The sequence below is a fragment of the Monodelphis domestica genome, chromosome 3 (genome assembly GCF_027887165.1).
Source record: "Monodelphis domestica isolate mMonDom1 chromosome 3, mMonDom1.pri, whole genome shotgun sequence".
Classification (NCBI taxonomy): Eukaryota; Metazoa; Chordata; class Mammalia; order Didelphimorphia; family Didelphidae; genus Monodelphis; species Monodelphis domestica.
The window spans coordinates 262,623,109-262,643,901 of record NC_077229.1 but is presented as its reverse complement, the minus strand read 5'-3'; the positions used below and the strand labels follow the sequence as shown (position 1 = coordinate 262,643,901).

The window sequence follows — 20,793 nt, the reverse complement described above, 5'->3', positions numbered from 1 at the left end:
ACTTATTTATTTCATGGAATGTTCCTGAAGAGAGAATGTCTAAGTAGCAAAAACTGTTGTAACCTTAAAGCCCAATGGTTCTTCCTTACCAAATTTGTAATTTCTGTTTTCCTTAGAGCTTCTTCCACCAAGTTCTTTGCATCTTCAATAAAGCTTTGAATGCTGGAATGGGCATGGACAGCAGTTGTCGCATTAAGAGAAATATCTTTGACATCTGTGAGACCCCTGCAAATTTAAAATAGAAAGTTCTTGTCACATATTAAGCAAGCAAGTCAGCTGATAAAATTGGCTTACAAAAGTTATAAATGCTTAAGTGTTTCTTAATTCCCAAATGGAATGGACTTTTCTCAATCTTCATCCTTCTTGAGTGCTCTGGTGCCTTTGTCACTGTCAATCACCCTTCTTTTCCTAGATCCCTCCCTCTCAGGTTTTTGAGACACTGCTACTTGCCTACCCCCTCCCTCCTCAGTCTCTTTTACTGGATGATCCAAGGGGATCCTATTAACCAGGGTGTCCCCTAAGACTCTGTTCCTGAGCCCTCTTTTGCCACTAAACTATTTCACTTGGCATTGAGTTAATTTCCATGAGGGGGTAAGACTGCCTTTCTTTGTGTATTCCCCCAATACTTAGCATAATGCTTGATAGGCTCTTAAAAATGTTTGCTGACAAGAGGACTTCCGGTCAAGATGGCGGTGTAGAAGCAGTGAAAGTTCAGACCGGAAACCCTTCCTTACCGATCGCAAACAGAGTGCTCCTAGGCCACCGAAATTCAAGCTGAACAACAGGATAGACCTGGGGAAACCTCCTCCTGGACCTGGATCAAAAGGTACCGCACCCCAAAAGCCAGAACCCTAGATCACTCGGATCTAAGGGGTAGACAGAAAGAAGGTCCCAGGACCCATCCCCACCAACCCAGAGTGCTGAGCCCACTGCAGCAGCGGAAACCTCAGGGCTCTGACGACTCACCTTGAAAGCAACCTGAACCAGTCTCCGGGGCGCCCGACACAGATGGCAGGGAAAAATAGAGAGAAGGGGGAAGCCTGTAGCCCCCTGGCTGGGTCCTTCCATCTGAGTCTCAAGGGAGGTCCCAGCTTTAGGGCACCAGCTGAACCCAATCCCATCAGGAGCCCTCAGAGCTACTGAAAGGACAGAAAACTCAGGGCTGGCAAAGGGGTTGCTCCAAAGAGCTTACCTTGAAAGTAACCCGGACCAGTTTCCGGGCATTCAACACAGACTGTGGAAGAGGAGGTTGCTACTTTTTTTTTTCCTTCCTTTTTTTGGCTCCGGGATCATTCGGCCCACACCACCTGAACCTAATCCCATCAGGAGCCCTCAGAGTCCAGACAAGCCACAAACCCTCCCCCCTTAGAGAGCAGGGTCTTCTTAAAAAACAGAAACCTAGAGGCAAAGTCAAGATGGCAGCCTAGAAGGAGCATAGACCTGGCATCCTGACCAGAGCTTTAGAGATCCTCCATATCTGCTCTAGCCGTCCAGGAAGTTTAAAACTCAGAGTAAATGCAGCCCAACTAAGCTGAACTCAATCCCATCAAAAGTCTCCAGAACACAGGGAAGCCCAGGCTCCCCATCCATCCTCCTTGACTGCTGGACTTTAAGTCAATCAAAAGCCTCCAGAGGACAGGAAAGCTCAAACCCCCAACAACCCTCCCTCAGAGATTACACCAAGAGATCCTATGTTAAAGCTCCAAGAGGGGAGACTGATAGAAGTCCCCAAAAAACAAAAAAATGAGAGGAACAAGAGCACAGACAAATACAGGGAGGAAAGAAGGGGTGAATTTAAACAAACAACAGAAACAGAAGAAAGAAACTACAATATACATCTACTACTCACCAAATGGAACAGAGGGGGAGAGATCAGCAAATGATAAACCAGAAATCCCAGCAAATTGGATATAGCCTGTGGAAGAACTCAAAACACAACTAAGAGAGGCTGAAGACAATTGGGAAAAGAACTTAAAAATTAAGATAAGTCATCTGGAAACAGAGGCACTTGAACTAAAACAAGAAAATACTGTCCTGAAAGCCAAAATCATCCAGCTGGAAAATGAGGCAAAGGAGATGAAAGATGAGGCAAAGGAGATGAAAGACGAGATAAAGAGGATGAAAGACGATCTTCAAAGAAAATCAGACCAGAAGGAAAAAGATGACCAAAAAGCCAAAGATGAAATCCAATCTTTAAGAACCAGAGTAAAACAACTAGAATCAAGTGACCTCACAAGGCAGCAGGACACTATAAAACAAAACAAAAAGAATGAAAAAATTGAGGAAAATGTGAAGCATCTCATTCACAAAACAGACGATTTAGAAAATCGTTCAAGAAGAGACAATTTAAGAATAATTGGACTACCAGAAGACCACGAGAAAAGAAAAATCCTGGACATAATACTAGAGGAAATTATCCAGGAAAACTGTCCCGAAATCCTAGAACAAGAGGGGAAAGTGGAGATTGAAAGAATCCACAGATCACCCCCTGTATTTAATCCCCAACGGACAACACCAAGAAATGTTATAGCCAAATTCAAAAACAATCAGATGAAAGAACAGGTATTACAAGCTGCCAAGAAGAAACCATTCAGATACCATGGAAACATGGTGAGGATAACACAGGATCTGTCTGCATCCACACTGAAGGACCGAAAGGCATGGAATATGATATTCTGGAAAGCAAGGGAACTAGGCCTATAGCCAAGAATAAAATACCCATCAAAACTGACTATATTCTTACAGGGGAAAGTATGGTCATTTAACACAACAGAAGAGTTCCAAGCATTCATAAATAAAAGACCAGACCTGAACAGAAAATTTGAAGTCCAACCACAGAACTCAAGAGAATTATCAAAAGGTAATTTAAAAAGAGGGGAAAAACAACAACAACAACAACAAAAAAGTTTTTTTTTAAGAGACTCAATAAGTTAAAATGATATGTATCCCTATAAGAAAAGAGGTCATTGGCAACTCTTAAAAAATGTTGCTATCACCTAAGCAGCTAGAAGAACTACACTCAGAGGGAACAGTGACAAACTGTATAGGATGAAAGGACAAGACATAAATAGGTATATAGATATATGCATGCATAAATACGTATACATGTGTATGTATATATATATACACATGACTAAAGCTAAAAAAGAAAAGAAGTTATGACTAAAAGAAATGGGAAAAGAAACAAATGGGGGTAAATTTATATGTCACAAAGAAGCTCATGGTGGGAGGGGGGAGAACATCGATACACTGGAAGGATAAAGATGTTGGAGATAGGAAATACTCAACTCTTATGTACTTTGAAACTGACCCAAAAAGGGAAGAACAATCCAATCCATTGGGGAAGAGAATAGATTTGCGCCCTATAGGGGAGTAGAAGGGTAAAAAACAAGACTGGTGGGGAAGGAAGCAGTACAAGGGAGGGAGAGGGTGGGGGGGAAATTTTAAAAAGACTACAGGGGAAAATGAGGGAAGGAATAAGAAGGGAGGGGGGGTAGAAAGGGAAATACAAGGGGGACTGATTTAAAGTAAATCACTGGACTAAAAGGTAGAGCTGAAGAAGAAAGGTTAGAATTAGGGAAGGATATCAAAATGCCAGGGATTCCACAAGTGACAGTCATAACATTGAACGTGAATGGGATGAACTCACCCATAAAACGTAGACGAATAGAAGAATGGATTAGAATCCAAAACCCTACCATATGTTGTCTTCAAGAAACACACATGAGGCGGGTAGACACTCACAAGGTCAGAATTAAAGGATGGAGTAAGACCTTCTGGGCCTCAACTGACAGAAAGAAGGCAGAAGTGGCAATCATGATATCTGATAAAGCCAAAGCAAAAATAGACCTGATCAAAAGGGATAGGGAAGGTAATTATATTTTGTTAAAAAGGATTTTAGATAATGAGGAAATATCACTAATCAACATGTATGCACCAAATAATATAGCACCCAAATTTCTAATGGAGAAACTAGGAGAATTGAAGGAAGAAATAGACAGTAAAACCATATTAGTGGGAGACTTGAACCAACCATTATCAAATTTAGATAAATCAAATAAAAAAATAAATAAGAAAGAGGTAAAAGAAGTGAATGAAATCTTAGAAAAATTAATAGACATATGGAGAAAAATAAATAGGGATAAAAAGGAATACACCTTCTTCTCAGCACCACATGGCACATTCACAAAGATTGACCATACATTAGGTCACAGAAACATGGCATACAAATGCAGAAATAATAAATGCAGCCTTTTCAGACCACAGGGCAATAAAAATAACGATCAGTAATGGTACATGGAAAACCAAATCAAAAACTAATTGGAAACTAAACAATATGATACTCCAAAATCGTTTAGTTAGAGAAGAAATCATAGAAACAATTAATAATTTCATCGAGGAAAATGACAATGGTGAGACATCCTTTCAAACCTTTTGAGATGCAGCCAAAGTGGTAATCAGAGGTAAATTCATATCCCTGAGTGCATATATTAACAAACTAGGGAGAGCAGAGATCAATCAATTGGAAATGCAAATAAAAAAACTCGGAAGTGACCAAATTAAAAACCCCCAGCAGAAAACCAAACTAGAAATCCTAAAAATTAAGGGAGAAATTAATAAAATCGAAAGTGATAGAACTATTGATTTAATAAATAAGACAAGAAGCTGGCACTTTGAAAAAACAAACAAAATAGACAAAGTACTGGTCAATCTAATTAAAAAAAAGGAAGGAAGAAAAGCAAATTAACAGCATCAAAGATGAAAAGGGGGACATCACCTCTGATGAAGAGGAAATTAAGGCAATCATTAAAAATTACTTTGCCCAATTATATGGCAATAAATATACCAATTTAAGTGATATGGATGAATATATACAAAAATACAAACTGCCTAGACTAACAGAAGAAGAAATAGAATTCTTAAATAATCCCATATCAGAAAATGAAATCCAACAGGCCATCAAAGAACTTCCTAAGAAAAAATCCCCAGGGCCTGATGGATTCACCAGTGAATTCTATCAAACATTCAGAGAACAGTTAATCCCTATACTATACAAACTATTTGACATAATAAGCAAAGAGGGAGCTCTACCAAACTCCTTTTATGACACAAACATGGTACTGATTCCAAAACCAGGCAGGTCAAAAACAGAGAAAGAAAACTATAGACCAATCTCCCTAATGAATATAGATGCAAAAATAATAAATAGGATACTAGCAAAAAGACTCCAGCAAGTGATCAGAAGGGTCATCCACCATGATCAAGTAGGATTTATACCAGGGATGCAGGGCTGGTTCAATATTAGGAAAACCATCCACATAATTGACCACACCAACAAGCAAACCAACAAGAACCACATGATTATCTCAATAGATGCAGAAAAAGCCTTTGATAAAATACAACACCCATTCCTATTAAAAACACTAGAAAGCATAGGAATAGAAGGGTCGTTCCTAAAAATAATAAACAGTATATATCTAAAACCACCAGCTAATATCATCTGCAATGGGGATAAACTAGATGCATTCCCAATAAGATCAGGAGTGAAACAAGGATGCCCATTATCACCTCTACTATTTGACATTGTACTAGAAACACTAGCAGTAGCAATTAGAGAAGAAAAAGAAATTGAAGGCATCAAAATAGGCAAGGAGGAGACCAAGTTATCACTCTTTGCAGATGACATGATGATCTACTTAAAGAATCCTAGAGATTCAACCAAAAAGCTAATTGAAATAATCAACAACTTTAGCAACGTTGCAGGATACAAAATAAACCCACATAAGTCATCAGCTTTTCTATATATCTCCAACACAGCCCAGCAGCAAAAACTAGAAAGAGAAATCCCATTCAAAATCACCTTAGACAAAATAAAATACCTAGGAATCTACCTCCCGAGACAAACACAGGAACTATATGAACATAACTACAAAACACTCGCCACACAACTAAAACTAGACTTGAGCAATTGGAAAAACATTAACTGCTCATGGGTAGGAGGAGCCAATATAATAAAAATGACCATCCTACCCAAACTTATTCATCTATTTAGTGCCATACCCATGGAACTCCCAAAAATTTTCTTTACTGATTTGGAAAAAACCATAACAAAGTTCATTTGGAATAACAAAAGATCAAGGATATCCAGGGAAATAATGAAAAAAAACACAAATGAGGGGGGCCTTGCAGTCCCAGACCTCAAACTATATTACAAAGCAGCAGTCATCAAAACAATTTGGTACTGGCTAAGAGACAGAAAGGAGGATCAGTGGAATAGACTGGGGGAAAGCGACCTCAGCCAGACAGTATACTATAAACCCAAAGATCCCAGGTTTTGGGACAAAAATCCACTATTCGATAAAAACTGCTGGGAAAATTGGAAGACAGTGTGGGAGAGATTAGGAATTGATCAACACCTGACACCCTACACCAAGATAAATTCAAAATGGGTGAAAGACTTAAACATAAAGAAGGAAACCATAAGTAAATTGGGTAAACACAGAATAGTATACATGTCAGACCTTTGGGAGGGGAAAGACTTTAAAACCAAATAAGACATAGAAAGAATCACAAAATGTAAAATAAATAATTTCGACTACATCAAATTAAAAGGCTTTTGTACAAACAGAACCAATATAACTAAAATCAGAAGGAAAACAACAAATTGGGAAAAAATCTTCATAAAAATCTCTGACAAAGGTTTAATTACTCAAATTTATAAAGAGCTAAATCAATTGTACAAAAAATCAAGCCATTCCCCAATTGATAAATGGGCAAGGGACATGGATAGGCAGTTTTCAGATAAAGAAATCAAAACTATTAATAAGCACATGAAGAAGTGTTCTAAATCTCTTATAATCAGAGAGATGCAAATTAAAACAACTCTGAGGTATCACCTCACACCTAGCAGATTGGCTAACATGACAATTATGGAAAGTAATGAATGCTGGAGGGGATGTGGCAAAGTAGGGACATTAATGCATTGCTGGTGGAGTTGTGAACTGATCCAGCCATTCTGGAGGGCAATTTGGAACTATGCACAAAGGGCGATAAAGGAATGTCTACCCTTTGATCCAGCCATAGCACTGCTGGGTTTGTACTCCAAAGAGATAATGGACAAAAAGACTTGTACAAGAATATTCATAGCTGCGCTCTTTGTGGTGGCCAAAAATTGGAAAACGAGGGGATGCCCATCAATTGGGGAATGGCTGAGCAAATTGTGGTATATGTTGGTGATGGAATATTATTGTGCGAACAGGAATAATAAGGTGGAGGAGTTCCATGGAGACTGGAACGACCTCCAGGAAGTGATGCAGAGTGAGAGGAGCAGAACCAGGAGAACATTGTACACAGAGACTAATACACTGTGGTATAATCGAACGTAATGGACTTCTCCATTAGTGTCAATGCAATGTCCCTGAACAATCTGCAAGGATCTAGGAGAAAAAACACTATCCATAAGCAGAGGACAAACTGTGGGAGTAGAAACACTGAGGAAAAGCAACTGCCTGACCACAGCGGTTGAGGGGACATGACAGAGGAGAGACTCTAAACGAACACTCTAATGCAAATATTAACAACATGGCAATGGGTTCGAATCAAGAACACATGTGATACCCAGTGGAATCATGCGTCGGCTACGGAGGGGTGGGGGGGAGGAAAAGAAAATGATCTTTGTCTTTAATGAATAATGCATGGAAATGGAAATGATCAAATAAAAACTATAAAATTTAAAAAAAGTCTAAAAAAAATGTTTGCTGACTTAATTTTAAAGCCCTTAAACACTTTTCTGGGCATAACAGATCGAGCACAGGGCCTAGAGTCAGAAAGACCTGAGTTCAAATGTAGCCTCAGACACTTTCTAGCTATGTGACTCTTGGCAAGTCACTTAATCCTGTTTTGCCTCAGTTTTCTCATCTATAAAATGAGCTGGAGAAGGAAATGGGAAACAATTGCAGTATCTTTGTTAAAAAAAAAAAAAACCAAATGGGGTCACACATAGTCAGACATGATTGAAGAGTAACAACATCATTTTTCAAAATAAATTTAAGTGTTTTCAGAGGGAGAAGGACAGAACCCGCAATTCTTATGATCCCAGCTCCTTAGCCATAATATTTTTTTAACTTCACCCAAGGCAGTGGAATCCTACTGTTCTGTCATAATTGTTCCTTCTTTCGCCCAACACTCTTGCCTCTATGAACCCATATATTTCATTATCTTATTCTAGGCCCTTAGCATATAAATGGGTAAGGAGTGGTGGGTGAGGAAAAATGCACCCTGCATAAAAACACTGATTTTACTGTCTTTCCTATATTTTCTATCTAGCTCATACATTTTCAAATAACTCTGCTAAGGACATATAAAGTTGCTGAAGATTTATCATTCAAAATGTGAGTGCTAATTTGATAGGATTCACTTGAGATATTTTTCAGCATATCAGTTAATATTTCAATCACTTGGAATTCATTTTCAGTAGGCAACAATTCACTTATGAACTTTCCAATGGGTGGATGGTACAGTTTCACAGTACTGCCTACCTAGAAAATGAAATCTGACAGTCGACACATCCCCTAGGCCTGCAGTGTAACTCACTTCATTTTCTCTCCAAGGTTACTAAGGCCATTCATCCCCAAAACAACATCAGCATTTATTACTAGTGACCATTTGGCTGGTAAAATTTAATGATCTACAGGTACAAGATGGTAATGACCTGTATTTTGAGTTCAATTTCCTTTATTATTTCTACATTAAGTAGTCAAGACTTTAACTTGGCTGTAAATAAAGTAAGATTATCCTTGCATTTTCCTCTTTTTTAAGGGATGGATGAAGAGAGTGAAAAAATAATGTGGTACCAAATTCTAATTTTGTGCCATGATATACTGATGGTCCTATCACACAAATAAGTATGTGATTTTGTACTACCCATAGTCATTCTGTTCTTTAATCATTTTATGTGTGTAAGTCTAGCACCACCAGGAGTCCTGAATATATTTGAATAGCCAACCCTATTTCAAACTGTCAGGTAGAGCCCCAAGATCTCCTTTATTTGCCCTTCCCTGGTGTGTTGGTGCCTCTCCTTTCCTTACAACCTCTTAATCCCTTATCTAATATCAAGATAAACTCTCAGAAATAGTCTGAAGAACAAAAGGGGAAAATCAGACTGTGGCAAAAATGACTGGTAAGATTTATGTTTCAGGATTATTTGTATTGTGAATAAAAATTCACAAACTAGTTAACCAAAATAGTGGAATGTTAAGTAACAGCGAATGAGGTTGGCCCAAAGGCATATCATATAAGGCTATAGCATAAGGTGAACCCAAATTATGAGCTCTTTTAGGGCAAGGATAATGGCTTCATTTATTTTGTATCCTCCAAAAGAGTTTTTAAAACTACTGAAACAGTAGCAATTCCATAACTACTTGTGGTGGCTAAGTGGAGCAGTAGTCCAGAACACTGGATCTGGAATCAGGAAAGACCTAAGTTCAAATTTGACATATTTAGTAGTTTTCTAGTTAGTTAATCCTGTTTGCCTCAATTTCCTCATCTGTCAAATAAGGAGAAGGAAATGAAAAATTACTTCAATATCTTTGCCAAGAAAACCCCAAATGAGTTCACAAAGTGTCAGACATGATTGAAAATGACTGAACCACAATATTATCATTTGTGGACTTGCAAATTTCATCAAATGGTTAATAAAATCTTTAAGAACTTTTTGATGAAATTTGTATAATGTATAAGGATGTTAAGGATCAGTAAGAACTAGGAAGAAGTACTACACCCCTAGTCTAAGATGGAGGTAGTTCAGATGACCGCCTTTCATCACTTAAAATAAACGACAAGATGCTACACCCTGGATACTGCATCCAGGTGAAAGCACCTCTCAGTTGTTCATTAGGTATGAAAAAAGCCTGGACATCTCTGTTGAATGAGCCATAGGCTTCAGACTATAGGTATTTATACATCATCTGCCAAGTGTTTTACAGATATTTCATTTCAGCCTCACAACCACCTTGAGAGGAGGAGAGATGCTATTGTTATCTGCATTTTACAATTGAGGAGACTGAGGTTATATGACTCACTCAGAGACAGCTGGTAAAAGTGTCTATGGTCAAATTTGAACTCGGGTTTTTTGGACTGCAGTTCAAGTCCATTATCTCTTGTACCCATAGCTACCTAAAAAAAAATTCTTAACCAATTTAAATGTTCTAAAAGCTATTTGATGAGCTGGCCAGGGGCTGCACAGAACATTTTGGCAGATTGAGTCATATTTATCGAACTTGAATAAACAAGTCAGTAAGTTGGAATTGGGGATTCAAACATGGGCTGGGAGAATATCTCCTGGCCCCCTCCCCCCCATTTGCTAGGAGAAAGGCATTGTGAAATAGAGAGGGTCCAGGCTCTGGTCTAAGGATTTGGATGATTTAATATTGGAACCTAGCAGGGTCTTTGATAGAACAGCAGCTGGAGGTGTTGCTTATATCAGGAAAGGAGGACAGGCTAGATAGGATAAGAGGAAGCAGATTCAAGGCTCCACAAGGAGCCCAGCAAAGAATTTATACCATATCTAAAGGGAAAATATCTCAAGGACTCCAGGAAAAGGATTCCCCTTTGCCAAATGTGCTTTCTAAGCTTCAGCCCATTTCTCCTGACCTATGTATATACTCATAGGGAAATGTGTCTTAATCTTTTGGAAAGATGTTTTCTATCAATTGTTCTTATTTTATTACGTTGGCAAATATACCTTTCTAAAAGCTAATTAAGTCTGACTTGTTGATACCAATCAATAAATCAATAATAGGGAGTCCACCAGAAACTTCTAAGAGGACAAGAAATACGTTGGTACTCTAGGAACCCTACCTAACTATGCAGGTGACATTTAGGAGTGTGAGCCCAAAGGACATGACACACTTAAATTTCAATGAATAAATACTTAATATCTTATAAATAAATGTATGTAATTTATAAAATATGTAATTTACATGATATATAAATATTATTATAAATATATTTGTGATTTATAATTCATAAAATATCTAAAGTAAATATTTAATAAATTTAGAGTAAGTGTTAAAAAGTCTCCCCATATTTTCCAAAATTTTTTTAAAAAGATAAGCTTACCTACTTAAAAATTAACCAGTAATTCAAAGTCTTACCTGTCTAGCACATCTGCCACTCTTATCAGCTCAGCAGCATGATCCTCTGCCCTATAGACAAGGTCAAGGGCTCCTCTTCTGGCCATCTGCATGACCAATTCGTCTACATGGTGTCTGATTTTGGCACTCCAGAAAATCAGTTCATCCTGTTGAAGCTCCAGCATCTATACAGACAAATGAATATTTTAAATATGCACATATAGGTGCTTAAATATATATAAAGGTATATTCCCATAAGCACTATATTGGCAGCACTTACTTCGGTAGTATTTTTAGCATCTTTTGCAAAATCAGCAATTAATGCCAATAGTTTTTTTCCCTTCTCAATGAAGACAAGTGACGAATTTAGTTTTTCCAAAACATGCAGTTTTTTATCCTTTAAAAGAAATCATAAAATTATTTTTTCTTAATTTTGCTTACTTAATGCCACTATTTCACATTCATATATAATTGCATTAAAATGTTTTAATGTACATTTGTGTATTCATTTAAATCTGAGGGGTTTCAGTAGGTTAGAACCTTTTATTCCCAAGTTCCATAGTAGAATTTATTAGATACCTAAATAAGTGTTTTATAGGACATAAACACAACAACACTCATTATATACTGTTATACTAAACCAATAAGGCATAGAAAATTTTATATTTGAGCATAGTAAGTAGAATTCAAAAGGGTTTATTTTCAGATTCATTATGAAATGATCAATGAAATTTTAGAGCAGGTTTTCTTAGTTTAAAAAAAAACTTAATCAAACTTACATTTACTTTTTCTAAATTAATTGCGCTAATATGCAACAGACTGCTGGCCTCTTTGGTTTTGGCATTTGCATCATTAACAAAAGCTTGTGCTTCCTGTAGCTGATTGATATAGTCTGCAAAGTGATTACTTGTTTTCTCTTTTAGATTCTCTAGATATTGCAGTGGTTTCTGGAAATCCTTCTGAATTAGTGACAATAAATTCTTGGAAGCTCTATTAAAAAATAAACAATACAAACAATCAATAAATTGCTGTCTTTAGAAGAAAGTGGTAGGGAGCCTCTCTGTATGAACATATCAAGTCTGAAAATTAAATGAATTGTGTGTTTTTATTGATTCTGAGCCTAAAATGAAATATCATCTCTGGTAAAGTATGTTTGTTGGCTTTGTGGGCACCCATTTCCATTATGCCGAGGTCCCATGACTGGAGCTCTATGACATATAAGAAGTTTAGGGGGCAACTCAGACACTCAGTGCAGTCAAAGCTTAGAGATTTGAGGGTCCTGGGTTATGTCCCCAACAAACAGATCTCACAAACCACTAAAGTCTCCACATGATTTCCATATTTAAAAAAAACCAATCATGTCTTTATAAGAGTGGTTCAAAGCCTATTTATTATGACTAATATGAATATTAGCATGTTTAGCTAATTAGCTAAACATTAGCTAAATGTTTTGGATTCACTGTCATTTTCCCCTAATTTTCTTTACTAGAACTCAAATATTTTTATTTTAAAAATAAACAAGAGCTTGTTGCTTTTTTATTCTTTTTTTTTAAATTTCTTATGCCTTCTTCCTCATACCCAGGGAAATGGAGTTCAAGTTGATATATCATTTCTTGGATTCTAACTTTTACTTTGAGACTTACTTGAGCTCACTAGTAGCATTTTGGTATAATTGAGTGAGATTCCTTTTCTGTACAGTTTCCAGCATGGATGCAATATCTTCGTGCATATTCTGAAGAGTAGAATTGGGCAGCTGCATACTATTGGTCTCATTTAGGGCTTCTGCTTCTTCAACAATAACTATGAAGGAAATGAGTTGAACTATTAATTAACTGACAACAGCATGGGAAAATCACTATTATGACTGATAAAACAGTAAGATCTGATCTTATTTCTAGTAATCATATTTCTTAGTCAAATATTTAGCTTACTTTTGCCACCTAATGTCTCATTTTGGTATAACAACAACTTGTTTCTTTATTCTGTACTTAATAACATAAAATTAAAATGGTTTCAGAAAGGCAAAAAATAACATGATTGCTTAGATTGCTAAAATGAGAAGTGACTCAGAAAGTTTTAATAACCTGACTTAATCATGGTGCCAAGTTTAAATAAATAAAAACTAATTTTCATTGTTGGATGTTGTCAAAAATATAAATGAGGTTGGAATTATAGGGAAGTTTTTGTTTCTCATCACTACTCTGAGATACAATAAAATAGATTATTTTTAACAAGGTGTACCTTCCAAAATTAGATATTATGAATCTTACCATTTATAGTAGTTTTAACTCTCTGAATAAGTGTGGCTAAATCTTGAGTCTTGTTTATTATGTCTTCAGCGACAACCTTCAAATACTGGCTGCTCCCTACTAGTTCGGTGAGCTAATAAAAAAAAAAAAATTAAGTAAGCATAATGTGTAAACTTTAATTAAAAAGAAAAACAAACAACGCATATCTTTCATCCTACTAAACTCTACTATTTCTTTTCAAGGCATGCATTGTTTTCCTTTTAGTCTCCCAGGTTGGTAACCTTGACATTATCCTCAACTCTTAATTCTCTCTCATCTCCCAGATTGATAGATTGTCTTCTATATTTCCACAATATCCTCTTATATCAGATTAATTTTCTACTCTTAAATAATTACTACATTATTGTGGACCCTTCAACATTTCTCAACTTAGCAGCTTCCTAAATGGCCCCCCTGTTTCATGTACTCTCACTACTCTAGTCCATCCCAAACAATGCTGTCAAAGTAATTTTCCTTACATACAGATATAACTATGTCATTCCCCTACTCAACACCAGCAGCTCCCTATTGCCTCTAGGATCAAAGATAAGACTCTTTTTATTTTTTGTTAAACCATTAAAAAAAAATAAACCTATATCTTCTGTCTTAGAATCAATACTGTATATTGGTTCCAAGGCAGAAGAGTGGTATGGGCTAAGCAATGGGGGTCAAGTGACTTGACCAGAGTCACACAGCTAGAAAGTGTCTGATGCAAGATTTTAACCTCTTGGATCTGGATCTGACTCTCAATCCACTGGACCACCCAGCTGCCTCCTTTTCTTTAATCTTTAATTCCCTTAATAATTGCTCTAGAATACAACAAAATAGGTTCCTTTTATCAGTATGTAATTTCCTTATCTTTTAATTATGCCAATTTTCATTTCTGTTTTGTCTGAGAGATCATAACCTCTATAATCCCTTACTTTAACTTTAGCTGAAGCATAGTAGATTTTGCTCCAGCTCTTTACCTTTATTTGTGTGTCTCTATGCTTTTGTGGACAGCAGTATGTTTTCCTCCATCTTATTTTCTACCTGTTTATCCCTCTATTTCTCTGCTATGTAAAATGTTAAAGAGTGCTTTTCATATATTATCTAATTTGATTCCCCAACATAGCCCTCTCTCGGAGGTAGATAAAGCAAGTCAGAAATTATATTCTCTCTATTTGCAAAGAATTAAAACTGAGGCTTAGAGTAAATACCCCCCCCCCAATAAACAAGGGCTATGACTTTATATAGCTGGAAGAAACTTCAGAGAAATCATTTTGCAAATAATTACACTGAGATTGGAGAAGGAAAATAGCTGTAGGACCTTAAATAGAGCACTGAACATTTCTGGCCCTGATTTTTTTCATATCTAAAATGAAGGCATTAGATTACAGAATAGCTAGCATTTTTTATAACATTTTAAGGTTTGCAAAGCACTTTACAAAATATTTGATCTTCACCACAACACTGGGAGGTAAATGAACATTGTATAGATAAAGAAACTGAGGCACAGAGAGAATCATACAACTAGTAAATGTCTATGGTAGAATTTAAATTTACATCTTTTTTATTTCAAAGTCTTTTAATTCCTCTGCCCCAAAGTGCCTAAATGACTTCTTAGGGACTTAGGACAAAGAAAAAAGTCTAGAATTCTATGGGTGACTTGCCCAAGGTCATCCATCTAGTCACAGCTTGGTGAGATAAGAAATACCAAGTTTCTGAATCTTAGAAGTGCTATTTCTACTACAAGAAAACAATCTAAAATTTTTAAAAATAAGAGTTAAGAAATATCCTCTAGGACAGAGGTCATAGTTCAAACATTCAAAAAAGCTTCCATGCAAAATTAAAATATAACAAGACAAATAAAAAATTGAAACAATATAGATAAATGTTAATTTGTAATTTTCTAAGTAAATATGTCATCCACAGTGATCCATTTCTATTTGAGTTTAACATCTTTGTTCCAGAAATGCTTATTACATGACTACCACAGAAGGAATAAGAGTTTTCATGACTCACCTCTGTCTCAAAGTGATATAAATCTTCTGACATATCTTCAATTTGTTTGTTTGTTCTTTCCAGTGAAACCAGATTTTTATTATTTCTTAATGATAACTACACAAGGGGCAAAATAAATTACAATAAAAAAATTTGTTAAAAGTTTCTAGTTTTCTAATAGATTCATATTAAATAGTTTTTTTCCTAGAATTTTAATAAGAAGGGAAAATTGAAGTCCCTTTTTTAGCTAGCTATCTTGTTAGTTTTAAATTCTGATACCACAATTCCATACAAATATCTTCTTTCTCCATAATTTAAATATTAGCTTGGATAAAAAAATTTCTACAAAAAATTTAAAAATTTATTTTTTGAATGTGCAAGAATATAAAAAAATGAATTTTAAGTGAAAAAGCCTCATATGAACAGCAAGGTACTAGGTCAAGCATTTCAGTATTTAAAATTCTATATTTAACATTTATAACAAAGGAGCTAATCTTATTAAAGTAAAATTAAATTACAATACAGGACCTAAGAATTACTGGTCCTGTATATATTGGTATAAGGGGAAATTAAACATTTCTGAAAATTCATATCTACTTAGGATTTCCATTTTATTAAATAGTTTTATCCATGTTTAATTATTTAAGAACTTTGGATATTTGTTTGGAAAACATCTGCTTAAATTTCACTCTTTAAGTTAACAATAGGTTATGTAAACTATAAAAATCATAGAAAAGGCACATTCCATAGGTGCTGTGAAGAGATGACTATATTCTTAAGTATCAACTGGATTTCTGATGTAAACTTAGAAAACAAAAAATAAGATCATATGTTCTGAGACCAAAGAGATCTTAGAGAGTATCTGGGCCAAAGATTTTTTTTATTACAGATTAGGAAACTGAGGCTCAGGGAGATTGAATGACCATCCCAGGACTCACAGTCAAAATTGGGAATCAAACTCAGGATCTCTGATACAAGAGCCTTCTACTATTATAATGTCCCAAAAGGTAATCTTCAGCCTCAGGAAAGGACTTTAATATGGAAAATACATTTAAAAAGACAAATCCTTTCCTCTTTAATTTTTTTTAGGTCCCAGAAAACATGAAATCTGTCTAATGTAGTTACTCCATATGGAATCAAACAAGCATCCTAGGCTGGTGCACAATTAATTGTTACTGTTCAATTTTAATCACATCCAATTCTTCATGACCCCATTTGTGTCCAACTCATTTTGTAGATGAAGAAGTTGAGGCAAACTGGGTAGATGGACAATTTTTGATTATATAATTTTGCATGGATCCTATCTCCTATGGTATTGTTAATCAATGTAAATATAATTGATATAGCAATATGTCTGTCTTTCTTCTTCAGTTATTCTTATTAGTATCCAAATAATAGTACTTACCCTGAGATTTCTAGTTGTGTTCTCCAGGTTGTATAAAATTTCATATGGAACATGAATGATGCCAGTGAAATTCATTTGGGAAATGGCATCAGTGACATTGTCCAATACATTTAACAATACACCTACACATTCGTCATCACAAGCTACAGGGAAAAGATGTTTCAAAAGTGACTTCAAAGTGGTTTGGGAAGGACAAAGATCTTTAAATATGCTTGAAAAGACAAAACATTGAAATGAACAACATGGCTAAATCATTGACACAAAAAGGGGTTGGAATTTTCTTTTACTACAACATATCAGTATTTGTTGCTTCAACCATGCTAAATTTCGATGTTACCAATTCCAACTAATTTTGAAACTTCTTTTCTTTTTCATGATGAGGCTTATAAGGTTTTTAAGCCTTCCAGAGATATTGCAACACATTTTTCTGCACATTACTGTCAATATTATTTTTAATCATAGAAAATTCCTTACTGTAATGACTCTGCTTTTAGAACCATGTTTTCCTATATTATTCCCACTGTCTTCAAAGACTTTGTTACTATCTTGGAGCCAATAAATCTCTCAAATCTTCTGCCTGGAATTTTTTAAAAAATAAATCATGTCTTCCAAAAAAATCTGTAATATTAAGTTGCAAAATCTATAGGAAATTTAGTTGGCACAGATGGCCATACAATGGATGTTTTTCCTCCACTGAAATGGCAGAGCCTTTGTTTCATATAGATCATGTTAACAGGTTCACAGTATAAATTCTAAAAATGAGTAAAATATGAGAAACTTGATAGTTTTCCAGAAGGCTGTATAGCATCTCTGATTTCATTGGTAGGGGAAACTTACTCCATATGGAGGCAAAATAACCCACATGTATAATTTAATAGATTTTAAAGGGGAACGAACTGAGGTGTAGAGCAGTTGAGTAAAACGCAAATTTTTTTACTTTCTGTCTCAGTATCAATTCTAATGTAAAAGAATAGCAAGGTTATAGTGAATTATAGTAAATATCTTATAATTATATAATTAATTATAGTGAATATAGTGACTATCTGAGCCCAGATTTGAATCCAGGTCCTCCTAACTCTGGGCCTGGTGTTCTATCTATTGGCTACCTAGACACCCCTAGAGACAGAGTTGTAACCCAGGCCTTCTTAAGTACAAGACCAAAAACTTTACTCACCACACTGTGTAAATCTAATTACTCTAGAAACCATTTTCTTTAGTCAAAAATATTCCACTGAGAGATGAAATCATTCTATATTAATCTAAAACTTATTTGTTCAGTCATCAGTCTTATCTGCCTCTTCATGATCACATTTGGAGTTTTCTTTTTTTTTAATTTATTAATATAATTTATTGAGAGTATTTTTCCATTGTTTCATGATTCATGTAACCTTTCCTTCCCCTTCTTCCCCCCACCCACCTACCATAGCCAATGAGCAATTCCACTGGATTTTACATCTATCATTGTTCAAAACCTATTTCCATATTAATATTTGCAATAGCGTGATCATTTAGAGTCTGCATGCCCAATCATATCCCCATTGAACTTTGTGATCAAACACATTTGGAGTTTTCTTGGCAAAGATCCTATAGTAGTTTGCCATTTCCTTCTCTAGCTAATATTTACAGATGAGAAAATGGAGCCTTTTTTTCTATCCACTGTACCACCTACCTATCCCATCTAAGACTAACAACATTTTTTAATGGTTTATTTCATTTCCATGTAGTTTTTAATGTGACTAACTTAAAAAAAAATCACTTTCTAGATCCTGAAGATATATCATGCTGCCCCCACTGCTCTATTCTTTATAAATTAGTCCATTCAATTGAGCATAAGAATTACTTTTTAAATATAAAGGAAAAATACATACAAACGCATTCAAGATCCACCAGGACGTGTCTTAGTTTACATTTGTCACAGGCACGGCCTGAAACCCCTGGCTTACAGATGCACTGCCCAGATGTCGTGTTACATAAACCATGAACTGAACCATTTGGATCACAGTTGCACGCCTGGCAGCTACCGCCTATTAGGAAAGGATTTCCATAATAGCCTGAGCCACACCTAGAAGAATAGAGAGAAAAAAAAAAAACCCAAAATATGTAATTCAGATTAGTAACTTCTAACAGCTTTCTTCCATTAAACTCCTCTTCAAATGTCTTATGGTGGAACCGAGGACCCTCTCCTGGATTCTTAGAGGTGATGCCAATGGCAGGCATGCCTTGGCAGGCTTATTATGGATGGACAGCAGAACTAAGCTCTAAGCAATAGGTAATACATTTGGGTCACATCAACTTATGAAGACCCTGTGCTACGGCATGAAGAGAAATGAGACCTGCTCAGATTACTCTCACAGATGAAATTGTTGGCTCTCAAAATAATTGAAGCATGGAAGTTGTAGTCTTAATAATTCTCTCTCAATCAAAAAGAGCAATCCAAAGAATGCAGGGTTCTTTTATTTTCCTTAATGTTTATTTTCTAAGGGGAAGAATGGATATGGTTTAAGCGCGAAAGGTATTTATTTGTCAAGCTGAAAAATTAAGGATTTTGTTTATATCTTAGTATTCATAATTAGCAATGCACGGATTAAATTTAAACTGTCTCCTAGGCATTTTCATTAATGATGTCTCTATTTACTATACTTTAAGGCATTGTACTTATTATATTAATGCATGGTTAATTTCTACAAATTAAATATGCCTTGTGAAGTCAGGGATTTATTACATAATTAAAGAAATGAACATATAAAAAATTTTTGAGAATGATGTCTTAACTCACTTTTCACAATATGGTCCTTCATAGCCCGGAGCGCAGGCATCACAACGGAAATCATTTTCATCAACCAGGTGGCAAGTTGGACTAAAACTGCAAAAGGAAGAAGAATCAGTAATTACTCTTGAGCTCTAGAAATCCAGTCTTAGAACATTAGTAATTTCTCTTAAGATTCACATTTTGTGATCTTAAAAAAGTAAATATTGAAGGACAGCTGAGTATCTTGAATTATAATAACTTTGATTTGTAAACACTTTAAAAGATAGCCTTCTTGCCACTTATCCTGTCTTGGAACTGATATTCAGCATTGACAGAAGATAAGGATGAATGAAAGAAAGAAAGAAAGAAGAAAGAAAGAAAGAAAGAAAGAAAGAAAGAAAGAAAGAAAGAAAGAAAGAAAGAAAGAAAGAAAGAAAGAAAGAAAGAAAGAAAGAAAGAAAGAAAGAAAGAAAGAAAGAAAGAAGGAAGGAAAGAAAGAAAGAAAGAAGGAAGGAAAGAAAGAAAGAAAGAAAGAAAGAAAGAAAGAAAGAAAGAAAGAAAGAAAGAAAGAAAGAAAGAAAGAAAGAAAGAAAGAAAGAAAGAAAGAAAGAAAGAAAGAAAGAAAGAAAGAAAGAAAGAAAGAAAGAAGGAAGGAAAGAAAGAAAGAAAGAAAGAAAGAAGGAAAGAAAGAAAGAAAGAAAGAAAGAAAGAAAGAAAGAAGAAAGAAAGAAAGAAAGAAAGAAGAAAGAAAGAAAGAAGAAAGAAGGAAGGAAAGAAAGAAAGAAAGAAAGAAAAGCAGAGGCAACTAGGTGGTTCAGTGGATTAAAAGGAAAGCCCAGAGACAGGAGGGTCCCGAGTTCAAATATAGCCTCAGATACTTCCTGTGTAACCATGGATGAGTCACAACCCAAGTTGCCTAGCCCTTTACAACTCTTCTGTTCCTTGGAACTGATACTTATGATTCTAAGATAGAAGGTAAAAGTTAAAAAAAACAACAACACTTCAAGAGTGTTTTAACATATATCTCATCCAAGAAGTAGGTAAGTAAAAGTTATTACTCTACCCAATTTTACAGATAAGGAAACTAAAAGTTCAAAAAAGATCAAGTTCATAATCACAAAACTAATAAATATAGACCATCCCAGGACCCAAACAAAAATCACTAATAAAAATTTTAAAGCACTCATCCACATATGAATAGCTACTATGGACACAAGTGAAGCTGCCATTCATTTT

The 20,793-nt window shown here is 35.4% G+C and overlaps 1 protein-coding gene across 4 annotated transcripts in view; it reads right to left on the bottom strand.

Annotated features, from left to right (window-relative positions):
- Positions 1-20,793, bottom strand: part of LAMA1 (laminin subunit alpha 1) — a 155,665-nt gene that overhangs the window by 37,689 nt on the left and 97,183 nt on the right. For all 4 annotated transcript variants that reach the window (XM_007487695.3, XM_007487697.3, XM_007487696.3 and 1 more), the window contains 10 exons: positions 19,585-19,671; positions 18,677-18,870; positions 16,809-16,951; positions 15,425-15,520; positions 13,403-13,514; positions 12,776-12,932; positions 11,912-12,122; positions 11,413-11,529; positions 11,154-11,317; positions 90-225 (listed from right to left, as the gene is read on the bottom strand). In XM_007487695.3, the coding sequence (XP_007487757.2) occupies positions 90-225; positions 11,154-11,317; positions 11,413-11,529; positions 11,912-12,122; positions 12,776-12,932; positions 13,403-13,514; positions 15,425-15,520; positions 16,809-16,951; positions 18,677-18,870; positions 19,585-19,671 (1,417 nt within the window). The remainder of the gene's footprint in view (positions 1-89; positions 226-11,153; positions 11,318-11,412; positions 11,530-11,911; positions 12,123-12,775; positions 12,933-13,402; positions 13,515-15,424; positions 15,521-16,808; positions 16,952-18,676; positions 18,871-19,584; positions 19,672-20,793) is intronic.